This window comes from Agelaius phoeniceus, chromosome 2, assembly GCF_051311805.1.
Source record: "Agelaius phoeniceus isolate bAgePho1 chromosome 2, bAgePho1.hap1, whole genome shotgun sequence".
In the NCBI taxonomy this organism is placed as follows: domain Eukaryota; kingdom Metazoa; phylum Chordata; class Aves; order Passeriformes; family Icteridae; genus Agelaius; species Agelaius phoeniceus.
Genome location: NC_135266.1, coordinates 966,287 through 993,930, shown reverse-complemented (window position 1 = coordinate 993,930; position 27,644 = coordinate 966,287). Strand labels below are relative to the sequence as shown.

The 27,644-nt window shown below is 49.3% G+C and overlaps 2 protein-coding genes across 11 annotated transcripts in view; one reads left to right on the top strand and one right to left on the bottom strand.

Moving 5' to 3' along the window:
- GART (phosphoribosylglycinamide formyltransferase, phosphoribosylglycinamide synthetase, phosphoribosylaminoimidazole synthetase) overlaps nucleotides 1–1,520 on the bottom strand; it is a 36,256-nt gene extending 34,736 nt beyond the window's left edge. For 5 of the 7 annotated variants that reach the window (XM_077192908.1, XM_077192901.1, XM_077192923.1 and 2 more), the window contains exon 1: nucleotides 1,367–1,519. The gene's annotated coding sequence lies outside the window, so the exon portion shown is untranslated. Of the gene's footprint in view, nucleotides 1–1,366 lie in introns of all 7 variants that reach the window. The other 2 variants (XM_077192887.1, XM_077192881.1) reach the window with 1 other exon arrangement.
- Nucleotides 1,521–3,185: 1,665 nt separating this feature from the next.
- Nucleotides 3,186–27,644, top strand: part of SON (SON DNA and RNA binding protein) — a 37,725-nt gene continuing 13,266 nt past the window's right edge. For 3 of the 4 annotated variants that reach the window (XM_054652751.2, XM_054652741.2, XM_054652760.2), the window contains exons 1-6: nucleotides 3,990–4,131; nucleotides 4,754–4,917; nucleotides 9,822–19,085; nucleotides 20,343–20,503; nucleotides 21,959–22,099; nucleotides 23,415–23,606. In XM_054652751.2, coding sequence (XP_054508726.2) covers nucleotides 4,043–4,131; nucleotides 4,754–4,917; nucleotides 9,822–19,085; nucleotides 20,343–20,503; nucleotides 21,959–22,099; nucleotides 23,415–23,606 — 10,011 coding nt within the window. In that variant the 5' untranslated portion in view covers nucleotides 3,990–4,042. Of the gene's footprint in view, nucleotides 3,413–3,989; nucleotides 4,132–4,753; nucleotides 4,918–9,821; nucleotides 19,086–20,342; nucleotides 20,504–21,958; nucleotides 22,100–23,414; nucleotides 23,607–27,644 lie in introns of those variants that run through there. The other variant, XM_054652746.2, reaches the window with a different exon arrangement.

The following is a 27,644-nucleotide window of genomic DNA, read 5'->3' as shown; positions in this document are numbered from 1 at the left end:
ACTTCAAGTAAATATTTCACCACTTTGGCTGTGAAGGCCAGGCCGTGACGGGATTGCTATGAGGGCTGCGATAGACGAGTAATGCCATGGCTGACTCTCACAATTCAAATGCAAATACCATGTATATTTGTTAGGAGAAGTTTTATAGATTTATAGTTCTGTTTTACCCCCCTTGTGTTGTTATCAGGGGGTGGCCTGGGTTTGGGACATTTGGGAGGGTGGCATTGTTGCTATGGCAAGAGCTGGCATCCAATTGAGATTTAAGGAAATGATCTCCATCACTGGACAGGGAAGGAGGAGTCAATGGGCTGAGCTTTGGGAGGGGCCAAAGGGTTCAAAGCACATGGCGGGGAAAAATCTTTTGCTCCCTGCCCCGTAATATTTTTTCTATTCAGTCTTCTTTTGTATTTTGATAAAACTTTAATAAACCTTTTAAATTTTTGAAAGTGGGTAGCATTTCTCACCAGGCCAAGCTGTGATGGGGATCCCAAGAGGGCCATGCCATGAGGGCCATGCCAGGAGAAGATTTGCCATGAAGGGGATGCTGTGAGGGCCATGCCCTGAGGGTACTGCTGTGGGGGCCAAGCCATGAGGAGACTGCCATGAGAGCCAAGCCATGACCGGGATGCCATGAGGGGGGTGCCATGAGAGGGATGCTGTGAGAGCATTTGCCATGAAGGGGATGCCCTGAGGGCTATGCCCTGAGGGTACAGAGGTGGGGGCTATGCTGGGAGCACCAAGCCATGAGGGGGATGCCATGAGGGCCAAGCCATGAAGGGGATGCCCTGAGGGTACTGCTGTGGGGGCTATGCTGTGAGCGCCAAGCCATGAGGGGGATGCCATGAGGGCCAAGCTATGAGGGGAGTGCTATGAGGGGGGTACCCGTGAGAGCATTTGCCATGAACGGGATGCCCTGAGGGTACTGCTGTGGGGGCTATGCTGTGAGCGCCAAGCCATGAGAAGACTGCCATGAGGGCCAAGCTATGAGGGGAGTGCTATGAGGGGGGTACCCATGAGAGCATTTGCCATGAACGGGATGCCCTGAGGGTACTGCTGTGGGGGCTATGCTGTGAGCACCGAGCCATGAGGAGACTGCCATGAGGGCCAAGCCATGAGGGGAGTGCTATGAGGGGGGTGCCTTGAGGGCCACGCCGTGAGGGCATTTGCCCTGAAGAGCGGGGATGCCCCACGAGGAGCGTCCCGCCATTTTGCGGTGCGGGCACGGCGCACACGGCCCCCGGCCGCCCCCCGCGCCCCCAGCCCGGCGCGGGCAGCGCGGGGCCACCGGCAGCGCCGGGACGGCGGCAGCCACGCAGCCGAGGGAACCGCGGCTCCTGCACGCTTCCAGCGCGGCTCGGGAACTTACTGTGCTCCAGAGGGCATCCGAGCGTGGAAAGAAATACTCCGGAAATACAACACCAAGCGAGCACCGCGGGGGGAGGAGGGACGGAAACCTGTGAGCAGTGGCTCGGCGGGGCCATCCGGAGTTTCCTTTAGAACAGAAATCCCTGAAGTCTAGGGCGATGAGGCGGGTGGAGAAAGGGAGAGAGGCGGCCCAAAGACCTTAGGGATGCCCACGTTGTTTTTACTTTATCCATCGCCTCAGGGGCTGAGGGTGGTGGTCTGTGAGGGCTGTGCAAAGGTGGGGTTTGTCTCTACATCCCCTGAAATACCACATCCTTGGTTTGTCCCACATTTGAACTTTTTGCTTTATGAAGCCAAAGAATATTAGTCTTTGGTTTAGTCTAATTTAGCATTACAGTTGTGCTACAATACTATTAATAAAACAAAATTTAATCCACAGTTTTCCTCCCTTCAACAGCTGTAATGTGAAAACATCACTGTTCTTTGTAAAATACCTTAGGAAATAAGGTTTAATGTTATTTTTTGCATATTTAAGCACCAGACCAGACTCCTACTTTGAAAGGGAAGAGTTGCACAAATAAATGTTCTAAGTAGTATTGATAATTGTAGCAGAACTACTATTACTAATGTAATACTTATATATTACTAATGCTACTAATTGAACATTACCAGCAACAATCACTGGTCTTGACAAAATGAAAGTAAAATATTTAATTAATCTGAAAACCATCTGACACTGAAACTGAATAAAAGAGTTTAAATAAAGGGAGTTTATTCAGCCAGCAGAGATGGGGAGAGTAAGAACAGTTATTTTCCCATAGCGCTGTGGATCCTCATGTGTACAAGGAGAGACTTCTTGTAATTATCAGAATAGTTTTGTTTGTAAGGAGTCAGAGGGAAACATGCAGCACACACTAAAGTCCTTCTCTGGCCTTTTTGGGGAACCTTTTTCATGTTTCTGACATGCCTGGTTGAGACAAGGCCATTTGCATCAGCTGAATCTAAATATATCTGAAATTGTCCAACTGAAACATTTTCAGCCTTTATTTTGATATCAAAAATTACATAGTGTTCTACCAGTAAATCTAACATGTATTAATGTGAGCATGGCATAAACAGGTAAAAGGACTTCTTAACTTCTGTAACTACTTTAAATGCAATAAATCAAGTGTGACATAGAAGTAAGCAAATTGATCCAAGTCTCTGATTCATTTTCTTCTCCAAAGTCAGTATTAAGGCAGATCAGCAGGACATAGTGAAGAATTATGCTGATTTTAAGGGGTCTTGCAAGTGATCATTAAACAATATTGACGGTGAAAATTTTTAGACCAGAGTAATTAAACAGTTTTACTTGGGTTTTCACAGAATCCCAGGATGGCTTAGGTTTGAAGGGACGTTAAAAACCATTTAGTAATTACCATGAGCAAGGATGCCACTCACCAGATCAGGTTTGGAGGTATTTTAAATTTATTTCAGGTCAACTAACTCCCCTAAGTTACTACTACAGAAACTGTGTGTGGGGAGAGTTCCAGCCGTAGGATTATTCGGTTTTACAGCCTGTTTGAACAGCCACATTATTAAAATTTGATTTGATTAAGGCATCATGGGCAGCACTGAGGGGGTCCCCAGGGTGGCTGTACTCCGGACAAACTCATTTCTGTGCGTTCCATCACCGCCAGAAAAGCTCCGACTTTCTCAGGCGGGCAAAAGGCGCACTTTATTTATCCACCTCCCTTCGGTTTCCCCCCTTTGTTCCTTTAATTTTCGCGGCCCCGCTGCCAGCCCCCGGAGCACATGTGCGTGTCACTGCCGGGCGGAGGGGGAGGGAGGGAGCGCGGGCGGGCGCCTCTCGCATGGAGCCGGGGCTGAGGGCCCCGTGGTGATGCAGCAGCAGCCGCAGCACCGCCCGTGTGCGGGCAGAGCCCCCTGAGAGCCGCAGCCCGCCCGGAGCACACGCGGGGCTCGGCCCCGCTCCATGGGCACCGATGGAATCGCTCCCGATCGCAGCCGCCGGCGCCGCGCCTCAGCCCGCCATGGCCTCGGCCGGGTAAGCAGCGGCCGCCGCGGGGACTCCGGCGGGGACTCCGGCGGGGACTCCGGCGGCGCCGGGGAAGGGCTTGCGGGAGCGCGGGGGGACGGGACTGGCGGTCGTGGCCGCCGCGGTGCCTTTTCCTGCCCTCCGCGGGGCCGCGGGGGCTCGGACGCGGCGTACGGGGCGCGAGAGGGGCCGCGAGCGGTGGCGGCGGCGGGGCGGTGTGTCTGTGTGGGGAAGGGGTCTGCGTGAGGCGGCGGTGTGGGCGCGGAGCGCCGGGGACTGGTTTAATGCTTTCACTACGGGACGGGGACACGCTCGGGGCGGCTTTGCCGGTGGCAGCGGCGGCAGGCGCGGAGCGCGGGGGGGCGGCGGGAGCGCCACAACATGGCGGCGGCGGCTGAGGGGACACGAGACCTTCCTCCCCCCCCCGCCGGAACCCGCCGCTGCTCTATGGCCCGTGCGCCGCGCTAGAGCGGCTGTTCGCAGCCGCACGCCGCCTCGGCCAATGGCGACAGGGCTTACAGCGAACGCAGCCAATCGCGAACGGGGCTTACAGCGGGGACGTCAGCGCGCGCCCGGGGCCGCGGTGCACTGTGGGATGCTGGAGGCCTCGCGTCGGGGCAGGAAGGAAGGGGGGGTGTCATGGCGACGAATATCGAGCAGATCCTTCGGTCCTTTGTGGTCAGCAAATTCCGGGAGATCCAGGAGGAGCAGCAGCAGCAGCACGGCGGGTAACGGGGCGGTGGGGAGAGGCGGGGAAGGACACGGGGCGGAGAGAGACGGGCCGCGGCCTGAGGGTCGTGTCGGCGGCAACATGGCGGGGCCGAGGGGGTCGCGGCCGAGCGGGTGCCCTGAGGGAGACACGGCCCGGGGGCCGAGAGAAGACGGTGGGGGGACGCGCCCACCCGCTCTCTCCCCGGTTTCGGTGCTGTCCTCCCGTAGGGGCAGGCGCCTGTTTGGTTTGTCTGATTTGCGGCTAAATTTGCCGAGTTTATCTCGTAAAAGAAGTAAAGCCTTGGTAAGAGCAAGGAAAAGCTGGAAGAGAGCGCGTTGCGTGTATTTATTTTGAGGAGGAAACCCCTACAAGGCCGTACGAGCACGGGAGATGTGGCATATTCCAGAATGTGGTTTTTTCCCCTTGCGTCTCAACCTCAGCAGTCACAGTGTCGGGGCTGAATAAGTGAGAATTTATCCAAAGGCAGAGTTTTCCCTAAGCGCACGCCTTTTTTAGGGGGCTGGAATACTGTTCTGAAGAGCTGGATATAATAAATGTATGTGAACGACAAAAAATGTCCAAAAAATTGCTCAAAACCGCTTGTGTTAAATTGATTCTTTTATTATTTTTTTGATTAGTGCAAATGTCGAAGGGCAGCCCAATGGTGACACGATCCCAGCTGAGCAGGCCGGGCCTTCCGAAGCCTCTGGAGCTGCTGGGAGTTGTCAGAGTGATCAGATAGTGCAGAAAATAGAGGAAGTGCTCTCTGGAGCCCTCGGGACAGAGCTGCAGTGCAATCCAGGTAATAAAACTTCCTCTGGCAAATCTCTTCTTGGTAAGAAGGTTGTGACTGTGCCTGAAATGGAATCAGATTTATAGAGATGAAAATGTGCTTCCTGGGGCTGCTCCTCTGGCAAGTTGTGCATTAAATGTGGTTAAATATTTTTCCTTACTGTGCTTTTACATCCAGAGGTGGCCTGAGAAATACATAATTTAAAAATTGAGCTGGTTATATGTAACATTGGTATGAGGAAAAGTTGGAGTTTATTCTTTCCAGTGCTGAAACAGATAAATATTTTCCATTTGTATGCATATATGTGTCCATAAGTTCTGCATTATTTTATATATATCTACTCCAGGGTCACTGAACTGTTCTTTGTACCAAAGCTGATGCTGATAGAAGCAGTTTCTGCTTTGAGTTGGTTTTCAGGATTATTTTGAAAGAGCATTTATTACAAAACAGATCTGTGATGAACTGTTTAGTCGAAAGATGATTTGCTGTTATAAAGTGTAGGTACTTACATTGCAGTCTTGCAAAGGGATTTTGATGTGTCAGTCTCAGACCTTGAATAAATTACTAGGTTTTTTTAAGGCTAAAAAGTCACATTTGAGTGTCCCCTCTTGTGGGACTGGTGCTAATTATAAGATTTCTGACTGTGGAGGGTTGGTGAGGTGATGAAAGCTGTAATTACTGCATTTCTCATTTTTGGGAGTTCAAACACAGGTGACTGCAGTGTGCTGGGTGAGTACAGTTCTAGAGGCAGCACAGAAAAAGTTTTCATTTCAGTGATTCTGCTGGCAGGAGTTTGGGATTGCTTTGGGGCTTTTTGCTCAGTGGTTTGTGTACCTTGAGCATTTTCAAGTTTTTAATTTATGCTGTAGGAGCAGCACTTCAGGGTGACATGGGGAAGTTTGGGTTGGTGCTTGGTTGGTGGGTGGTTTTTGCTGGTTTTGTTTGGTGATGTGATTTTTATTCGATGTGATTTTTATTTTTATTTGTTTATTTTTTGTTGTTTTCTTGTGTGGAGGACTGAGACAAGTTCACATGGTAATAAAGAAGTGAGAGGTGTTAACTTTTAAGTCAGTAAACTTACCTGTGGCTAGCATTCCCACTGTCCATCTCCAAAAAGGAGTTGGACAAGAGGCATTATCTGATTATCTGAATCTAATGAATTATCTTTGCAGAAAAGTTCATTTTATAGAATCCCAGAATATCCTGAGCTGAAGGGACCCCAGGGATCCCCCAGTGCCAGCCCTGCCCTGCCCAGAGCCCAGCAAGCCCAGCCTGGGCATCCCTGGCAGCGCTGGCCAAAGGCTCCTGGAGCTGTGGCAGCCTCGGGGCCGTGCCCATTCCCTGGGCAGCCTGGGCAGTGCCAGCACCCTCTGGGCAAGAGCCTTGCCCTGCTCTGCAGCCTGAGCTGGCCTGGCCCAGCCCCAGGCGCTCCCTGGTGCTGTCCCTGTCCCAGAGCAGAGCTCGGAGCTGTCCCTGCACTGCCCCTCGGGAGGAGCTGCAGCCCCGGGGAGCTCTGAGCTCAGGCTGCTCCAGCCTGGGCTGCCCAGGGCACCTCGGGGGGCCCCTCCTGACCCTTCCCCACCATTTTCTTGTCCCTCCTGGTTGCCAGGGCACTCCTGACTCAGCTCCAGCTGGCCATGGACCAGGACCCCCAGGGCCCTTCCCACAGCTGCTCTCCATCCACACAGCCAGGGTTGCCCAGTCCAGCACTTCCCCTGTTAAACTCCACACAGCTGGGGATTGCCAATCTCTGATTTGTTGAGGTCTTTCTGCAGGGCTTCTCTGCCCTCAGGAGGGTAAACAGCTCCTCACCATTTAGTGTCCTCAGCAGAGTAATTATCCCTTCGAGTCCTGGGCTCAGGTTGTTAGTAAAGATGCTGAAGAGAACTGGGCTGAGAATGGAGCCCTGCAGAACCCCACTAGTGACTGTTGGGCAGTCAGTGGCACCAGCAGTGTGACTGGTGTCAGCCCCATGTCACCCCAGTCACTGTCACCATTGGTGCCCAACCCCTGGGCCAGTTGCTCACCCACTGAGTTCTCCATCTGTGGGCTGGACATTTTGTCCCTAAATTTGACTCCTTCACTGTTCTCTCTCAATGCATTCAAAGCAACGTTGGTGCAAAAACTATTTCTAAGTTGCTTATCCCATAAATATGTACCTGGTATATTTGTTGTGGAATCCCAAGTCACATTCATTTAACAGTATTGCAGTTACCAAATGCTTTTGCAGGATTTTGGATACTGGAAAGTAGTGAGCTTTGGGATCACAGATTCCAATTGGAGGGTCTGTGTTACTGCCCTGGCCTGCATAAATAGAATCATTGAAAGGAACATGCAAGCAGACTGCAATGTACAGCTCATATTTCACAGAAATCCCAGCAAGTTGCCTTTAATGAAGTGTCTTTCTCCTGAAAACATGGCACTGGGGCTCCAGAAGGGCAAGAACCTGACAAAGGTTAAATCCAGAGGGAGGTGGGGTACAGAATTAAAAGGTGGTGATGGAAATCCCAGACTCCCTCTTTCCCTTCCCCATCAGTGATTTGCTTGTCCCCAGTCATCTGAATTTGTTACTTTCCTTTGGAAGCAAACACTCTCAGAGGAACATGCAGCTTAGCAGCTGCAGTCCTGCCTGTCCCAGTAGCTGTTCCAGCCTGCAGTGCCTTAAAGTGGGTTTGGGACTGGGGGCATGGATGCTCTTTTCCCAAATTTGTTAGACCCTTGTAAGTAATTTGGTCAGTAAATACCCAGGGAATTTCTAACACAGCAGCAGCACTGGACTCACTCAGGGGTTAAAGCACAACAGGGGAGAGAGGCTGCTCAGGTCTCACAGCATAAGTCCCCAGTTTGGTAATTGTTTGGGAAATGGGAATTCTTGTTTATGTTCCATGTGCACCATTGGGGGTTTGGAAGCACATCTCCAGCCTGGAGTTAGAAGGTGCTGCCCCACTGAGTGTGTGTGGCGGGACATGCACCCCCTGTGCCCCTGTCTCAGGTGATTTCCCACCTGCAGAGCTGCCCCAGGCCTGGGCCCAGCCCAGGGAGGAGCTGGAGGTGCTGCAGAGAGCCCAGAGGAGGCTCCAGGATGGGCAGAGGGATGGAGCAGCTCTGCTGGGAGGAAAGGCTGGCACAGCTGGGATTGTTCACCTGCACAGGAGAAGCTTTGGGCTGAGCTCAGGGTGGCCTTGCAGGGCCTGCAGGAGCCCCAGGAAAGCTGGAGAGAGACAATTTCCAGGGCATGCAGGGACAGGACATAGGGGAGTCATAAAATGGTTTGGGTTGGAAGAGGACTTTGTGGGTTCTCTTGTTTCAAACCCCCTGGCATGAGCAGGGTCACCTTCCACTATCCTGGGTTATTCCAAACCTTGTCAAGCCTGGCCTTGAACAGCTCCAGGGATGGAACAGCTTTCCTGGGCAGCCTGTCCCAGGGCCTCACCTCCCTCACAGGGGAGAATTTTTTCCTAAGATCTAATCTAACTACTCTCCCTCATTTTCAACCCACTGTCCCTTGTCCTGTCACTCGAGGCTCTTGGCAATAGGCTTCCACCACCTTTACAGTACTTCCAGGTACTGGAGGGTCATGGTTAGGTCACCTAAAGTCTCTGCAGGTGAACAATCCCAGCTGTACCTGCCTTTCCTCCCAGCAGAGCTGCTCCATCCCTCTGCTCATCCTGGAGCCTCCTCTGGGCTCTCTGCAGCAGCTCCAGCTCCTCCCTGGGCTGGGCCCAGGCCTGGGGCAGCTCTGCAGGTGGGGAATCACCTGTGGGGGCACAGCCCAGGGCAAGGGGGGCTAAGGGCTGGGGCAGGTCCAGCTCTCCCAGGGCTGCTCCATCTGCTCATCCCAGCCTGGATTGATCCCAGGGGTTGCCCCAGCCCAAGTACAGCTCCATGCGTTGTTAAACCTCAGCAGATTCCCATGGGGCACTTCTTGAGTTTGTCCAGATCCCTGTGGATGACCCCATCCTTCAGAGGTGGCATTGCACCTACAGCTTGGTGTGACCTGCAAACCTGCTGAGAGTGGACTTGATCATTCCAGACAACTGCTAATGCACCTCACAGTGCACCTGTGAAATTTTTCACTCCAGTTTGGAGAGAAGAATGTTGTGGGAGCACTGGGTCAAATACTTTACAGAAGTTCAGATAAATGCCATCTGTAGCTCTTCCCTTGCCCACTGATGTTGTCAGTCCACCACAGAAGATCAGACAGGATTTTTCCTTTGTGAAGCTGTGCTGGTTATTTCAAATCACATCCCTGTCCTCCATGTGCCTTAGCAGAGCTTCTAGGAGGATCTGTTCCATGATCTTCGCAGCACGGAGGTGAGGCTGACGGGATGGTAATTCCCAGAATCATCCTCTCTTCCCTTCTTCAGAAGAATGGCTTTTCACTGCCCTAGGGCAGGGTTAGATCATGCATTAGGAGAAGAGTGTTCCCTAGTAGAGTGGTGAGGCCCTGGCACAGGGTGCCCAGAGCAGCTGGGGCTGCCCCTGCATCCCTGGCAGTGCCCAAGGCCAGGCTGGACACTGGGGCTGGGAGCACCTGGGACAGTGGGAGGTGTCCCTGCCATGGCAGGAGTGGAACAAGATGAGCTTCAAGGTCCCTCCCAACCAAACTATTGCATGACTTTGATACTGCTTGGAAAGAGCTGAGTTCCTTCTGGGCCTCTGTCCTGACTAACAAGATTTGGGTAATTTTTTGAAAGAATTGTTGTTTTATTACTTAAAGTAACTCTGAGAGGAAGGAAAGAGGGCTGGGAAGGGAGTGTGTCCTGTTTGTGTGTGTGTAACTTTAGTGAATTGGGCATAGTTTGCAAGTTTAATTGTTTTGTACCTCTGTCCATGTACTTCACAACTAATCTGAAAGAATTTTTTATATGCAGTCTTACAAATGTTTACAAAGTAAATGTCATTTTTTCTAGATGTAGACAAAAATACTGTGAAAAATAGTACTCAGTCTACAAAAAGGAGCTCTACAGGTGAAGATGAAATTCCTAGGAAAAAAGCAAAGAAAAACAAGAAGCACAAAAGCAAGAAGAAGAAGAAAAAGAAGAAGAAAAGGAAGAAAGAGAAGAAGCATAAAAAGCAACCAAAGGAATCCAAGTTGAGTGCGCGTCCCGGAGAGCCTGCAGGCGTGCAGCCAGCCCCTCCCTTGGTGCCAGAGCAGTCCAGCTCCCAAGTGAATGTACAGCAAGGAGTGTTTGCAGATGCAAACCTGGCTGGCCACGTGCAGCCAGAACTGTGCTCCAAACCAGCTGAGGGGCTTGATAATCAAGCTTTAGGACTTGTTTCTCATTCAGTGACTGATTCTCAGCAATCTGCAGAAAATCTTGGAAGTGGGGAGGGGACTTTGTGTGCAGCAAATCCTCCATTTAATTTAGAAAGCATCCAGTCTAATATCCCAGAAAATACTAGTATAGCTCAAACTAGAATTTGCACTAGCGAAGAACAAATTCAACAGTACCATGAAAATATTTATCCCGTAGCTATTAATGCCAGTGTTGTTGATACTGGAAGTAATACTTGGTCCAGCATCCCATCTGGAATTGTCAGTAAATCAGAGATTCAGAAAGATTCAGTAGAAGCACTGGGAGGTACAGAAGTCTCTCTGAAATCTCAAGGCATTGGGGAAGTAAAAGCTTCGGATGCAGCTCTGGAGCCTGAGAGCATGGAGGTGTTGACTTACTCGGAAGCATCTCATCAGTCTGTGTCTCACAGGGCAGCACAGGGGTTGGAAACAGCTTCAGAATCTGTGTCCTTGGCAAGTGGTGTGACAACAACCCCTACACCTGCAAATTTGGCACATCCAGGTGCTGTGACTGTAGCTCACATGGCAGTGGCTGGGCAAGAAGTGAAAATTCCAGAAACAGCTGAAAAATCTCTGCACATGGGAAATGTGAGAAGTGTGGAGAGACCTTCAGAACTGGGGGGTGCGAGCAGAACTTTGGAGCCATCCCTGCAGCCCTCAGTCATGTCTGGGAATTTGAGCATGACGCAGGGCAGCCCTGTGGAGGCTTCCAGTGTTCTGAAAGCAGGTGTACCTTTGCAACATCCTTTGACAATATCTGCAGCCACCCCTGTGACCCACGTGGAAATAAGTGCCAAAACACCTCCAGGACCAGGAGCTGTTACAAAAATGAAGGATACAGAACCAGCTATGGGGAGTGTTAAAGCTTTAGAAACAACCATGGAACCTGGTGTAGCAAAAGATGTCAGAGCAGCTCATGAAAGTCTGCAAGGCAGAAGTGTGGAAGGAACCACTGGTTCTGCAACAGCACTGGGTGCATCAGGACTGTTCCTACAACATGGAGTCTTGGCAGAAACAAGGAGTGTGGACAGAAGCCAGGGATCTGCACTTCCAGCAGGATTGACAGGGAAGAACGTGGCTGCAGAGACAAGAGGATTAGGAGCAACTTCAGAACCTGCAGCAGTTGTACAGACCTTCATTCCCCAAACGGCTCCAGAAGTCCACATGGCAGAGGGTTTTAGAAGTCCACAAGCAAAAGATTCAGAAGGTACTTCATTACTGAGAGAATCAAGACCTGAGAGTGAATCACATGTGAGAGGTTTGACATCTTCTCTGTCTTTGCAGAAGGAAAACACACAAGGTCCAGGAGGAGTCCTGAGACCAGTGGCTGGGGTGGAAGCAAAAACTTTCACAACAGCTTCAATGTCCTTACAAGTAGAAGGTGTGAAAGCTTCAGAAGAAGCTGTGCATTGTGGGACTGTTGCAAGTCCAGGACTTCCTGCCTTAGAAAGGACTCCTGAACCTGTGGTTGCATGTGAAAGCATGGAACCAGTTAGAGGGGCTGAGGCATCAGCAGGGGTGATGCCATGGCAAGCCACAGCAGAGAGAGAACCTCTCCACGCAGGCCTGACAGAGAGTTCCATCATTGCACGGTCGCAGATCGTGACACACATGGGACCCTCACACACTGAGGTGCTGAGGAAGAGAAAGGATTCAGAACATGTTCCAGAAGCAGAGACAAGGAGCAGAGAAGCAATCCTAGAAACTGTGCAAACTTCAGAAACCAGTTCAAAATCTATTCAGGAACAAGTAGTAGGTCATTCAGCAGCGGTATTGGAGTCTTTGCCCAGAGTGGAAGAAGACAGTACGGCATCAGGAGTACTGACAGATACACAAACTCAGGGATCTGCTGTAGAACATGAAATTGCAGCAAGGAGGACCAGCACACAAGGAAGTGAGCTCTCTGAAATGGAGAAAGCAAAATATTTGGAGCCAGTATCAGAAGCTGGAGGAATGAGGTGGTTAGAGAGCACGACAGAGTCTGCAACAGTAGAGGTGAAAGGTTCTGAAACAGGTGAAAAGCTTGAGGTACCCATGGGTGATGCTTCAGCAGCTGTTCCAGAATACCTGCATGCTGAAAAGCAGCAAGATCTTCAGGTAGTTCTAGAAGCAAAACCTGCTGCAGAATGGAAGAGTTCAGAAGAGGCTCCAGAAATCTTGGGTGTTTCTGAAATAAAACCTTCTGAAGCAGTTCCAAAACCAGGGGATGTGAAAGGCCTGGAAACTGCACTGGAACATGAAGTGACAGCTGAGGTACAATATGTAGAAGGAGTACAGAGTCAACAGGTAGAGGATATGGTGATTGAGAAGGAAGATGTGGAGCAGACTCAAACATCTGAACCTTTAGTAGCAGAAACAGTTCTTAGTTCTTCACATGCAGCAGAGGAAAAAGTTTCAGCAGGGACTCCTGTAGCAGAAACACAAGATTTGGAAACAGCTCCTCGGACTCATGTAGAGCTGAAAGATGCAGAAGCAGCTGCAGGGTTGGAGGCAGAGACAAAAGATTTGGAAGCAGGTCCAGCACCTGAGACTGATGCAGAAGCAGGTCCAGAACTTATAGAGGAAGGCCAGTTGGAAGACACTCCAGAGGCTGAGGATGTCAAAGAAGCAACTCCTGAAGAGGACTCAGAGAAAAGAGACTCAGAAACATCCGATGTGCAACCTGATGTGGCAGCACGAATGAAGGAGACTCTCATGAGGCTTGAGAATGTTGTTGAAAAAAGTAGTCATAGAACCAGTGAGAAAAAACATGATTCAAAGAAACAGAAAAGGAGCCGCTCCAAGTCTCAGTCCAGGTCTAGGAAGCGGAAGAAAAAATCAAGGTCACGTTCCACTTCCAGGCGTTTGACCTCTAAAAGAGCACGTTCTAGGAGCAGAAACTATTCCGTTTCTAGAAAAAAGCATTCCAAATCTAGGTCCCGATCTGTGGAGAAGAGAGAGAGAAGATTGTCTTCCCGGCGGTCCAGGCGCAGACATTCTAGATCATCTGACCGTTACAGGTCTAAATCCAGATCAGCAGAAAAGAGATTGTCCAGACGGAGGCGTTCCAGGTCCTCTGACCACTACAGGTCTAAATCCAGGTCAGTGGAGAAGCAGCTGTCCTCCCGAAGGTCCAGACGCAGACGCTCCAGGTCATCTGACCGCTATAGATCCAAGTCCAGGTCCGTGGAGAAGCGATTGTCCTCCCGAAGATCCGGGCGCAGACGTTCCAGGTCTTCCGACCGCTACAGGTCTAAGTCACGGTCAGCAGAGAAGCGATTGTCCTCCCGAAGGTCCGGGCGGAGACGTTCCAGGTCCTCTGACCGCTACAGATCCAAGTCCAGGTCAGCAGAGAAGCGATTGTCTTCCCGAAGGTCCGGGCGGAGACGTTCCAGATCTTCTGACCGCTACAGGTCTAAGTCCAGGTCAGTGGAGAAGCGGCTGTCCTCCCGAAGGTCCGGGCGGAGACGTTCCCGGTCGTCCGACCGCTACAGGTCTAAGTCACGGTCAGCGGAAAAGAGGTTGTCCTCCTGGCGATCCCGCCGCAGACATTCCAGGTCCTCTGACCGTTCAAAATCTAGATCCAGGTCTTCAGAAAAGGGAGGAGGCAAAGAATACTCCTGGAGGTTCAGGCATCGGTCTGGTTCCTCTGATGGTTCAAAATCCAGGTCAAGATCTGTTGAGAAAAGAGGTCGGAAGGCGTCCGTGCGGAGGTCCAAACGTCAGCGCTCAAAGTCCTCGGATCGCTACAAGTCTCGATCCAGGTCAGTAGAAAAAAGGGATCGAAAGCAATCGTCACGGAAGTCTAAACGTCAGCGCTCCAAGTCCTCTGACCGTTACAAGTCTAGATCCAAGTCAGTGGAAAAAAAGAAGGAATCCTCACGAAAATCCAAGCGTCGACGCTCAAAATCTTCTGAACGTTACAAGTCTAGGTCTAGGTCTGTCGAAAAAAAGCGCAAGGAGTCTTCAAAAAAATCCAAACGGAAACGTTCCAAGTCCTCTGACAGTGTTAAGTCAAGGTCCAAGTCTGTAGAAAAAAAAGATAAGTTATCCTCAGCAAAGTCCAGTAGCAAGCATGAGTCTTCTGAACTTCAGGAGTCAGCCAAAGGTCTGGATGAAGATGTTCCTCAGTCTTCTGTTGGAAGTGAAGGTAAATCCTCTAATGGTCCCACAGCAGTAGCTTTGTCTGATGAAGGAGTAAACGGCCCAGTACTGCCACCATCATTTGGAAGTGGATTATCCAAACCTTCAGAGAGCCTTGAGGAAAGGGCCTCATCTGTTGAAAAAACAGCAGATGTGCAGCATTCTGCCACATCTGAATTTGATACCTCCAAAACCCCAGATGACCAGGAACTGAGATCCACATCTGTTGAAAAAACACAGGATTCAGAGCTGTCTGTGACATCTGAAAATGGATCAACTGAAAAAGCAGCAGCTCAGGAGTCTTCATTGCTACCTGAACTGCCATACTCCACATCCAGGTCAAGATCCATATCTGCTTCAGCAACAGAATTTCATGTCTCTGCATCCTGTGAAGGTGAGTCCAGAACTGCACCTCTCAAAGAAGTAGAAGGTCCAGAGCTTCCTCCAGCACTAAAAAGAGATATGGAACTCCAGTCAGCTCTCCTGTCCAAAGGTGGGGTCTCCAACTTGTCTGATGGTCACGATTCACAGCATATCCCTGATGAACACAAAGAGCTTTCACAGGTCCTGCAAGTACCTGAACGTGAGTCTTCCCAGCTGGCTGACAGCCCTGGAGCAGTGGAACCTCAGAGGCCTTTCCTGCCACCTGAGATGATCCGCCCTGTGATCCCTGATGGCTGTGAGTCAGGCCAGATGCGGGAGCCTTCTTTGGCTTCTGATGGTGGACACTTTGTGTCTCCTGATGGACATGGATCAGGATCCAGCTTCACTGCACCAATAGAGGAGCATCCATTGTCTGTAGGAGAGTCCTTTAAGTCACCCCATGGAAATGAGCAAAGATTTTTATCTGTTGAAAAAGTCAAGACTCCAGATGTTTCCCTGACATCTATGTGTGGTTCTGTTGAGGTGTCTGCCGACGTTATTTCAGTGTCTTCTTTTGAAGTTCATGAGTCCAGATCATCTGTTGACAAAGCTTTAGACGGTCCAATGCTTCCACAAGTGCTCGAGGTCGACTGCTCCAGATCTTCGGAAATGCGCGAATCGAGATACCTAACTGGAAAAATAGATGGTGCGGGATCTTTGGTGATGTCTAAAAGTGGGATTCCCATATGCCACGATGGCCACAAAGCAAAGTACAACTCCTTTGAGCAAACAGAGAGTGCGGAACTGTCAGTGGCATCTGAGCTCCGGCGTTCCATCTTTCCTGAAGGCTATAAATTGACATCCGCTGCCGTTGAAAAAGTGGAGATCCAGAAGCCTTCTCTCTCACTGGAAAGTGGCTTCTCCGTGTCTGCTGATGGCTGTGAATCAGTGGGCACACCGGAAAAACTACAGCCCCCAGTGGCTGCTGTGCCATCAGAAGGTGGGGTTCTGCTGTTGCCTGACAGTCAGGAGCTGAGACCCGTCCCTGCAGAGAAATCAGAAATGCTGAATTCATCTGAACTGAAACACCTGGCGTCCCCTGATGGCTACAAGCTGAGATCTGCCTATAGTGAAGAAGTACAGGAGCCCGTTCTGGTACAGGAAAGCAGGTGTTCTGTTGCCTCCGATGGTCATGAGTTGGCATCTACCACTTCTGAAAGAGCTGAGGAGCCTTCTCAAGTGTCTGAAAATGAGTACACAATAGGGATTGATGGCCCGGAGTTGACATCAACCCCTGCTGCAAAAACAGAGCTGCGGAGGCTTTATCAGATGCCTGGAGAAAGAGGTCTGGAGTCCATGGACAGCTGCGACCTGCAGTCACCCTCTGCTGAAGACACACGGGTCCAACAGACCTCTCTGGTGTCTGAAAATGAACATGCCGTGTCCTGGGTGGGCCAGGAGTTGAGGTCCAGCTCTCCTGAGAAGGCAGAGGTGCAGGAGGAGGCTGTGGTTCCGGACAGTGCTGTGTCTTCTAAAGATCACAGATTGACCTCCTTGTTGGCTGGAAAACCAGAAGTGCAGGAGCGTTCTCCGGTGCCTGAAAGTGAATATGGTGAGTCTCCTGAGGGCCAGGAAGTGGCTGAGGCCAGCCCTGCTGAGAAGGAGGTGCAAGAACCTTCTCTGACACCTGGCAGTGAATGTTCCATCTTCCATCAAGGCCAAATACTGCAGTCTGGCCCCGCTGAAAGCACAGCAGTGCAGGCTCCAGTGCTGGTCCATTATGCTGTATCTCCCGAGGGCCAGGAGGTGCAGGAGTGTTCTTTGCTGTCTGAAAACGAGTACGAGGCATCCCCCAAAAGGCATCATTTGAGATCCAGTCCTGTTGAAAAAGAAGAATTGGAGGAACATTCTGAAGCATCTGAAAGTGAAAGTTCAATATCCAGTGATAGCCAGGAGTTGCAGCCTGCTGTTGCTGGAAAAACAGAGGGGCAGGAGTTGTCCTTGTCTGAAGGTGAATGTTCCATGACTCCTGAAGGTCAGGAGCTGCAGTCCAGCCCTGCTGAAAGAGTTCTAGCCAAGGAGACTTCCCTGACATCTGAGCGTGCTCTGCCACCTGAGGAGCGCGAGTCAAGATTGGAGCGTGCTGAGGAGACAGAGGGTGGGGATTCTACTGTGACAGCTGAACGTGACCATCTCTTTTTTGAGAGCCGGGAGGTGAGTTTCACCTCTCTTCAGAAAGCAGATGTGCGGGACCATTCTCCAACACCTGAAAATGAACATGGAGCATCTCCTGATGGGCAGGAGTTGAGATTCACCACTGTTGAAAAAGTGGATGGTCTTGAACCTTTGACAGTGAACGATAGAGCCTCCATGTCCCCTGATGGCAGCGACTTGAATTCCGTCCCTGCTGAAAAGATGGATCATGCAATGCCTTCTTTAATGCCTGAAGGGCGCTCGGTGTCCCCTGATAACTGCAGTGTGGGCCCTGGTGAAGAAGCAGGGGATCTGGAGCCCTCTGTGAGATCTGAGCGTAGAGACTCCACATCCTCCTATCAGGAAGGTCATGAGCCAAGGTCTCCTATGGAGGAAGAGGGTCTGGAGTCCTCTGTGACATCTGAACATAGACAATCCCTGTCCCCTGAGGGCCATGACCAGAAGTCTATTGCAGATGAAGAAATGGATGATCTGGAGAGGCGTTCCACTTCTCCTGATGAGCACGAGTCAAGATCTAGCACTGGTGAAGAAGCAGAGGATCTGGAGCAGCCTCTGACAACTGAACGTAGGTGCTCTGAGTCCTCTGATGAGCACGAGTCAAGGTCAACCACTGGAGAAGAGGCAGAGGATGCAGAGACTTCCTTGGCAGCTGAAAGAAGAGATTCCGTATCCTCTGATGACCGTGAGTCGAGGTCTGCTGCTGGGGAAGATGTAGAAGATGGGGAGCCCTCCTTGACAGCAGAACGTAGACACTCCACATCTTCTGATGACCACGAGTCAAGGTCTTCAGCTGATGAAGAAGCAGAGGATGTGACAGCTGATCGTCGCTCTGTGTCTCCTGATGGACGGGAGTCAAGGTCAACTGTTGGTGAGGAAGCAGAGGACCAGGAGGTCTCCTTGACAGCTGAGCGTAGACACTCCACGTCTTCCGATGAACAGGAGTCAAGGTCTACTGCTGGTGAAGATGCAGAGGATGTGGAACCCTCCTCAGCAGCTGAACAAAGAGATTCCACCTCATCAGACGAGCAAGAGTCAAGGTCTACTGCTGGTGAAGAAGCTGAGGATGTGGAACCTCTGACAGCTGAACACAGGCGTTCCGCATCCCCTGATGGGGCTGAATCGAGGTCTACCACTGCTGAAGAGGAAGCAGAGGATGCAGAGCCCTCCTTGACAGCTGAACAAAGAGAGTCCACATCGTCAGATGAGCATGAGTCAGAGTCTTCCAGTGGTGAAGAGGAGGGAGAGGATGCAGAACCCTCTTTGGCAGATGAGGAAAAGCAGGATTCCATGCCTCTTGAGCAGTCAGAAGAACAGGACTCTTCCGTTGTCCCTGAAAGCAGACGTTCCGAGTCTTCCGAGCGTGAAAAATCCAGATCCAAATCTGTTGATAAAGCATCTGACAAAGAGTCTCCACAGAGATCTGAGAGCAGGCACTCAAAGTCTCCTGCTCACCCAAAGAGCCGATCCACGTCTGTGGAGAAAACAGCGGACAAAGAGTCTGTGCGGAGGTACAGACGGAGACGCTCCAGGTCCACGGCTCACCAGAGGAGCCAGTCAACCTCTGTGGAGAAAACAGCAGACAAGGAGTCCTCACGCAGGTCCAGGCGGAGACGCTCCAGGTCTGCTGCTCGCCAGAGGAGCCAGTCCAAGTCTGTGGAGAAAGCTGCAGACAAGGAGTCCTCGCGCAGGTCCAGGAGCCGGCGCTCCAGGTCTTCCCAGCGTAGGTCCAAGAGATACGACACGGACTCGCGCTCCAGGCGGAATCGCTCCCGGTCAGCCACACGGAGAAGAGCGTCCAGGTCTCGCTCCAGCTCCCTGTCACGCTCCAGGCACAGGAGGAGAAGCAGGTCGAGGTCGGCGTCACGAAGGCGGCGTTCCTTGTCCAGAGACAGGCGCAAGAGGTCTCAGAGAAACAGGTCGAGGTCCACTGACAGGAGAAGGAGGAGATCCGACTCCAGGGACCGCAGGATATCGCTCCGGTTGCGCAGCAGGAGCCGGACCCCTCTGCGGCAGAGGCGCTCGCGCTCCAGGGGGAGGAGGAGGAGCTCCAGCAGGTCCCCGATCCGGCTGCGGCGCTCGCGCTCCTCGGGGAGGAGGCGCTACAGCAGATCCCCCGACCGGCGCCGCTCCCGCTCCTCGGAGTTCTCCAGCAGGTCACCCAAACGTCTCACAGACCTGGGTAAGTGCTTTGTTTCCACTGGTTCTGTGGTGAGGTGGTGGTGGTGGGTGGGTTTGCACAGTCTGATTTTAGCTCTGATTTGAGCATTCATTCATAAGGGATTTCTTAGAAGTCACTCTCTGCGCTAATGTCAGGCAGTGACTTCCAGCAGGAAGGTTTATCAGTGCTGAGCATTTGAATGGAAGCCTCTTTAGAGCCAGTTTTACCTTGGTTCTAGAGCTTTTGTACAATAGTAGCGTGTTGCAGCCTCAAGGAACATTCTGAATAAGAGTAAAGGCCAAGTACTTCAAGTACTTCTGTGTAAGAAAATATAGAATTTCTGCTCCTGAGAACAAAGGTAATTCAGGTGCCACTTGGAGAGTCCTAGGCTCTATTGTCAGCTGTTCCCAGAACTCTGTCTTGCCTCTTTCCCATGGTAAGAATATAAAGGAAAGAGAGACTTTATTTGTGAAAATACTCCCCAGACCCAGCAGGTCAGAAAATAAAATCTTAAGAGCTGCATCTTTTCTCTGTGCTTGGAGGAAGAGAGGCTGTGCTGTTTCTTGGGTAGTGAGTTAATAAGGGGAAAGAAGGTTTGAGCTGGGAGATCAGCTCTTGTACAGAGTGTGAGGAAACCTCCTGTGGTGGGCTTGAGGTTCTGAACCTTCCAGTCCTGCCTCAGAGTTGCCATGGAAGCCTTCCAGTTAGGGAGTTATTTGCAAACTAGCAGAAGGCTTAATTTAATTTCATTTGCTATTTCTATGTTAGGGCTGTCCTTTTTCTCCTTATTAAAGCAAAATACTCTTCTGCTAACAGTTTTGCATCTAATTGTGTTTTAAGCCAAGAGCATGTTTTACTTACTCAGAGCTCCTTTTTCTCTTTGGTGGTTGTAAGTAGCTTTTGGGCTATATCTGGGGAGATGAGGCTTCCTCCAGAGGTTTGAGAGCTTTTCAGGGGTAGATAATGAAGAAACTCTGGAGTTTATGCTGTGTAGGAAGGATTCAGTAATGCCAGAACAGGAATGAATCAATGAAGTAAGAATCATCAGAACAGGGTGGCTGGAGGATGTTGTGGTTGGAGCTGCTGGGTTACACTGCAGTTTCACTTGCCTTCTGCACAGTCTAGAGCAGCTCAGTACAGTTCCAGTTATTTTCACAGAACATAAAAAATGCACAGTGCAGGTAGAACCTTGTTTAGTTTGCCAGAAACATTTCTGTATTACTAAAACAAGGATCTATAAAAATAAGACTCCTCTGTGAAAATTAAACAATGTTTTAGACAAGGCCCAGCTACTGGAGATCGCCAAGGCCAACGCAGCCGCCATGTGTGCGAAGTCTGGCGTGCCTCTGCCCCCGAGCCTGATGCCTCTGCTGTCCCAGAAGAAGGATGACAAAGCCAACCAGAAGTCCTCGAGGGACACCTTGAAGGAGCTCACTGAGGTGAGGGGGAACAGCAGCATCCAGCCTGGGAGTGAGCACACTGGGCTTGGTGACCTGTGGGAGGTTGTCACTCTGTGCTGCTGTCACCTGGGAGCTGCCTCGTGTTCAGAACCCCCAAATCCCTGGGGCTGGCCCAGCCCTGCCAGCCCATGCAGTGCCAGCTGTGCCCCATGGGCACCTTGTCCCCAGCCCAGAGCACTGAGTGCCACCTGCAGGCCTTCCTTGGACACCTCCAGACCTCCCTGGGCAGCCCCTGCCAAGGCCTGAGCATTCCTTTGAGCCCTTACTCTCCCCACAGGTTTTTTTAAGACATGAAAACTGTTACTTTTTAATTCTGTGGGAATGCATGAAACCAAATTATTTTGGTTTTTCTTAGTTTTGGTTTTGATTCTGTTCTAATTTTGTACAAAGTGGTGGTTGTCCCTGCAGTCCTGTCAGTGAAATCCAAAGCTTTCACTGCTGATTTTTTGTTCTGGTGGTGTTAGTTATGGCTTGAGTTGGAAGGAGCTTCAAAGCTCAGCCTGTCCCACCCCCTGCTATGGGCAGAAGCACCTTTCTCTGTCCCAGCTTGCTCCAAGCCCTGTCCAGCCTGGCCTTAGACTTCCCTCAGAATGGAGAAATTCTGGAATAGAAAACTGCCTTAATTTTATTTTTAATTGCATCATGAGTGTGACAGTTCTGAAGTTGTGTTCATAGAAATAATCTGAGAGGCAGCAGTGTCCAGGTGCTGAGAGATAATCTGCAGCTGTGCCTGGGCTGGGGGACAGAAGTACTGAGCAAGAGCTGAGTTGGTGCAGGTGCCCTGTGGTGACATCCAGGGTGGCTTTTCTCATACCCTGACCAGGATCCAGCATAGCTTGTGCTGATCTGCAGGTCCCAGATCTGCACCTCCCCTCCCTCTCCAGCTTTGCAGATCTGTTGAATGATGTTTCTGTTCTTTTGACTCAGAGCTGTCCACAGAGCAGTGCAGGTGGTAGCAAATCAGTAAAGACAATTTAACCATAAAATTCTGGCCCCTTGAGAAAGTTTTTGTCTTTGGTCCTTTTCTTCCTCTCTTTTCTTTTCCCCCCTTGGAGGCTGCTCCCAGTTTGTGGTATCCCCATAAGACCTCTGTGTTTTAGTTGTGTTGCACATCAGAGAGGGGTGGCTTGCATAGCTGGCCAGCACCAGAGTATTCCAGAAGAATCTGAGCTCTCTTGGAGCCATCACTTCTGACAGGGTCCCTGCTCTGCCAGAGAACTGAGTCAGTAACCAAGGAGTGCCTGGCAAAGCCATGGTTGGATAATTTGTGTAGAATATCCAAAGTACATCTATTGGTGCTGTTGTTGCTAAAAGATTTTCCATTCCTGCTTTAGTAAAGAAAACCACTTTTTTTGATAGAAATGTGCTTTTTGAGTTCGGGTTGAAAGTTCAGGTTTACTCAGAGCTGACATTTCCCTCTGGTTTATTTTTCAGAAATGCAAGAAGATTGCTCAGAGCACTGATGATGTGATAGTGAACAAGCCTCACGTTTCTGATGAGGAGGAGGAAGAACGTCCTTTCTATAACCATCCTTTCAAGCTGAGTGAACCCAAACCTATTTTCTTCAATTTAAGTGTGAGTGCTACTTATATTTTTATTATTTTACTTATAAAAATATATTTTACTTATATTTTTGTAAGTGCTACTTATAATTTTTAATATTTTACTTATATTTACTTTAAAAAGAAATCCTTATTCTTTTTAAATAATGCATGTAATTCTGCAGAAATTTATCAAGGGTTGATAATCTTGGTGAAACTAGGAGTATTTTTTAATCAATTTAAAGGAACATTCCCAATTCCATCAAGATTAAATTGATAATCCAATTTTACCAATTGGTAATTGGTAAAATTGTGAGCAATTCTTTAAATGCATCTGGAAATCAAATGCTTTGAGGCATGGATTAGAATTTGTTTAAATTTTGTTGGGGTTTGGGGTGGTGGGTGGGGTTTTTTTGGTTTTATTTGGGGTGGGTGGTTGTGCCCATGAAAGTCTGTTCTGATTTTGCAGGATACAAAGCACTAAAAAAGCTTTAATATGCTCAGCAAAACCAGAAATAACATTCCTGTTGTGTGTATAAATAGGTAGAGCTTGTGCTGTACACAAAATAAGCAGTAGTGCACATTTACATAAGGTGTAAGGTAGGAATGGATTTAGAGTTGATATTACATTGTTAGAAAAGGCTACAGGGAAATCAAGAAACCTTGGAATTCTTGCAGGCTCTGAGGAGGAATGAATGCTCTGCAGTGCTTATGGGCTGCTCTGCCTCTTGGTCTTGCTTTTGACCCTTGCAGTTTTCAGTTTTGTTCTTTCTCTCTCCTAAACCATTCCCATCCATATTCCTAGGAGTTTATCCAGTATTATCCAATGCTGCCAGCTGTGTTTGCCTCTTGGAAGGGAACCTGGCAGGGATTTCTGCAGGTTTTTAATGCATTAACAACACCAAGCAAAACAAGGCCATAGACATCATCTGCTCAGAGACTCAGGCTGCTGCTAAAAATAGGCCAGCATGGAAACCCAAATGCTGAGAGCTGTTTTCTCTCCACTCATGGGCAGCTTTTGATCACAGGCAATGTTTTGCTGCCCAGGATTTTCACCCTGGAGCTTTCCATACAAAATACCTGGTGGTTGTCCTTGATGTGAATGGGGTCAGCTGGCAGAGGAGGGTTGGGGATTTTGGGTTGCTGAAGTTGCTTTTAGGGGTTTTTCATCTTCTCTGATAGCACAGTTTGTGAGTCACTTGTGTGTTTTTAGGGCTGTGCCAAAATGATGAATTATAAAGGCTTAGTGCTGTAAAGTAAAACCCAAATCCCGGGTGTTTGCAACAAAACCACCTCACGACTCGTGGGTGTTTCCAAGCCTGAACTTCTTCTCATTTTATTTCTTTCAGACTCCCAGCATAAAACCAGCACCACCCCCCCAACCAAAAAACCAGGTCAGCCTGTCCAAGGAATTCCCTGTGTCCTCTGGGTCTCAGCATAGGAAGAAGGAGGCAGACAGTGTGTATGGAGAGTGGGTTCCCGTGGACAAGAACGGCAAAGACGACGGCAAGGACGACGTTTTCCCCAAGCCAGCCATTGAGGTAAGGAAGGCAAGGAGAGCATATCATGTAAGAAAGCCAAAACCATCACCTTGGCAGTCTGGTACCCAACTGCAGCCTGGGAAAACAAAAAAGGCACTTAAAAAGGGAACACTGCACTAAGCTGAGGAGCTGAGCTCTGCACACGGGGGTGCTCATGTGAAGCAGCCTGCACCCATCCTGCTTCTGGCAGCTGGTGGCTTCTTGGTCTCAACAGGATTTAAACTGTAGCTGGAAGGGGAAAAAACTTCCCCGTTCAGTTTCCTGCAGAGGGTAATTAATAATACCTTGAGATTTGCACAGTAATGGATGTAGTGCTAATTAAAATTGTCCCACCAGTCTTAGAGCAAGAACATCACACTGGAATGTAATCAATTAAAAATTGAAAGTCACTTCCTCTGGATGTATTAATTTTTTTAGCTTTCCAGTCATATTTTCTCCAATGGCTGTCTTGCACGTGGCCTTCCAAAGGAGAATCTAATTGTATGGATAATGAACTAAAAACACCAAAGCAAGTGTTTTTCCCCTTGAAATTTCTTCTAAAGAACATTTCTGGGGGCTGTTGTAATTAAGTAAATTAAATATTTAAGAGAGATGTTAGTATTTTTAAGTGTGTGTTGCCTCGGTGCACCTGCAGCCTTGTTCTCACACCTTCCAAAGCCAAACCCCAAAGCCTCCCCATCAATTTCTGACAAAGCCATCTCAGCACTTGGTGCATTTTGTTTCTCAAGACCTTTCTGATACTGCTCAGTTCACTCCCTGAGGCACAGGAGGGAATTTTCTTCTGGCTCTTCTACAACACCAAAAGCACAGAGGATATAACTTAGCCAGCATTTTCATGGAATCCCTCAGAATTTGATGGTTGGGCACCCAGTTCCTCAGCACAGGTGGGAGCTGCACTTTGGGCTCTCCTGCTCCAGTAAAACCCTGAGATGTTTGTGCAGAATGTCATTCCCAGTTTCATTGCAGTAAATATATTTAACTTAACTTCCTTTCCTTTCTGTTGTGTGTACCATTATAAATGCCTGTAACTATGTTGTCTGATTTTACATTTTGTAAATAAATACTTTTATTTGCCTTTACCTTAACTTGGTTTGTGTTAAGGGTGATTTCAGGGGTGTTAGCTCCCAGCAGGCTGTTCCACCCGTCCCCTGGGCTTTGGGGAGTGCAGGTACAGAGCTGCTGTGTGTTTCTCCAGGGAGCCTGACAGGTAACACAGTGCTTCTCTGCTTAATTCTTTCGTGCTCAGGAGGACTCTGTGGTGGAAACGGCTCCCTTGGAGCAACATGAGGCAGATCAGCTCCCTTGCTGGGGGAGTAGAGAGCTGGGGGTGCTTGGAACTTAACTTTCCCCTAGAATTGACCTCCATCTGTTGTTGCTGATTTTGCAATACTGTGACAGTTCTGGTGCAAGTCCTGGCATGAAACCCCACACAATTGCTTTTGTTGCTGTGTTCTAATTCACATATTAGCTATGGGCTTGGTCTGAAATGACCCTGCTAGTACAGTACAGTACAGTACCCTTGTTTTAATAAAACATGATGCCTTAAGGAGTTGTGTGGGGCAGTAGGAGATGGAAGGGAAGGTCTGGAGTGATCTGAGGGCTCATCTTGTCTGGGGCAGGCAGAGAGCTCTGAGGAAGGAGTGTCTGGAAGTGCAGAGTGCCAGTCCCAGGTGACTCGTGCTGAGTGCTGGGATCTAAGGATGCAGTCAGAGCATTCTTGGAGCTCCAGAGGGTGTAAAACACCTGCTTTTCATTTGCTTCAGTATTTGTGATTTGTGGGGGCAAGTCTGAGAAAGGGGATCAGGCAGGAGAGCTCTGGCAAGGAGAGCAGCACCTCACCTCCACCTGTGAATAACAACAACCTCTCATACCTCGAGCAGAGATGGCTTTTTCCAAGATCCAAAGCTGCCATCAAGTGTCTTGGCATAGCACAGAGCCCTGATGGTCTCCAGAGTGGAGAAGTGTTTGGGAATGAACCAGCAGGGAGTGTTGCTAGGCCCCAGTAAAGCACTAACACACCTCTTTGGCATGGCAGTGGTCCCCTGTGCTTTCATGGACTGCTTCCATGCCTTGGTGTATTGCTGGATTGAAACTTTTGGTGAGTAGAAGAACTTTTATTTATCTCCTAGACCAGGTTCATTAACAGAACATTAAATCATTATTTTAAGTATGTGAGAGAAACTTGAAAACTTAGCCAGTGTGCATTTGAAACAGGCATTTTTACATCCTTGCTGTTGTGTGAGGGAGTTGTTAGATAATATTTCAATTCTTCTTGTGCCTTTTTTATGTTCTGTGTGACAAGAAATGAGCCCTGAACTCAGTCCACAGACACCTGGGACTTGTGGGATTTTAGTTCTGTTTTGATCAGTGCCAGATATTCCAGCAATGATCTTCCCAATAGAAACATTTTTGTCCTAAACACCAGCAAAAAAACCCCATCTTAAAATCGGATTTAATAGAACACAAAAGCAATTCCTGTGTTTGGTGCCATTGTAGGTGTTCATATCTATCTCTTCAGTATTTACTGAATTCTTGACCAGGTTCCTGGGACAGGGTTTGTGGTTTAACAGTGTTTGTTTTGTTCAGCTGAGTCAATTTTAAAGGAGTTTCAGTTTCTCTTCCTGGCCCTTTAGTACAAAATGTGTTAGAGGTTGAGGTTGTGGCAGCAAAAAGAGGCAAGGCTTTTACAAAGCAGATTGAAATGAACTTTAGGGTAACCCAGCACCTTGATGTGTGTGTGCCAGCTGCATTTCTGATTATTGGGTTTTTCTGTGCCTCAAACTGTCCCAGCCCTTCCAGCTTCTGTCACATCTCAAGGAATTCCATTTGTCTTTGCACCCTCTTCCCTTCCTGCTTTCCAAACAGAATGATCCATAACACACATCCTTGGAGGAGCAGGGCCCAGGGATTTTATAAAACAGCTGCACAGCAGCCAGAATTCATTACAGCCCCAAATGTTGTGGATTTCTCTTCCATGGCTTTGCCCAGAGTGAAGGTTTGCAGAGAGCTCCTTTGTGTATTTCATATTTTCACCAAGTCACTCTGCAGTGTCATTTCAAATTTATTTTTCTTTATATTTTATGCAGCTCAGCAGCACAGATTTAGATATTTTTTTCCAAAGCAGTGAATTCTGTGAGCTCACAGCCTGGTTTTACAGGATCCCTGAGGCTGGAAAAGCCCCATGGGCACCTTGTCCCCAGCCCAGAGCACTCAGTGCCACCTGCAGGGGACACCTGCAGGGCTGGGCACTGCAAAGCTCCCTGGGCAGCCCCTGCCAAGGCCTGAGCTCCCTTGCCATGGGCAAATTGCTGCTGCTGGCCAAGCTGAGCCTGCCCTGGCCCAGCCTGAGGCCGTTCCCTCTGCTCCTGTCCCTGTGCCCTGGGAGCAGAGCCCGACCCCCCCAGCTGTGCCCTCCTGGCAGGGACTTGTGCAGAGCCACAAGGGCCCCCTGAGCCTCCTTTGCTCCAGCCCCAGCCCCTGCCCAGCTCCCTCAGCCCCTCCTGGGGCTCCAGCCCCTTCTCCATCTTCATTCCCTTCTGGTTTAGGCTGGAGATGAACATTTGAAACACTAAAGTCAAGATTGTGGAGTGCATCTGATTCATGCTGGAATTACTTTTTACAGACAAGCTGTAGTCGTACTTAATAGCAGAGTGCTCATGTGAACAGCTCTGCATGAATTTTTAGTTAAATTGCATTTAATTCTGTTGGTTAAGAAGATCTCATTGCACAGTAAAATGCTTCTCTGTTTATTACACACCAGAATTTTTTTGCGACACCAAAATTTTTTGTGACTTATTTTCTAAGAAATAGAAAATAAGTCATTGGATATTTTGTGTGTGTAGGTGATTTTAAATTACCAGGGTGTTACAGTTTAAATTCAGATTTGTCTTTGTCCACGAAAGCCCATCTTGTGTGGATTTAAGTGGTCCCAGGATTTCCATCACGTTTTCTTTGTCAAACCAACAATTCACTCTGTGACCCCACTTGGTGATACTGATTCTCCAGTAGGTTTTTCCAGCTCAAGTGGACACTGTTTGT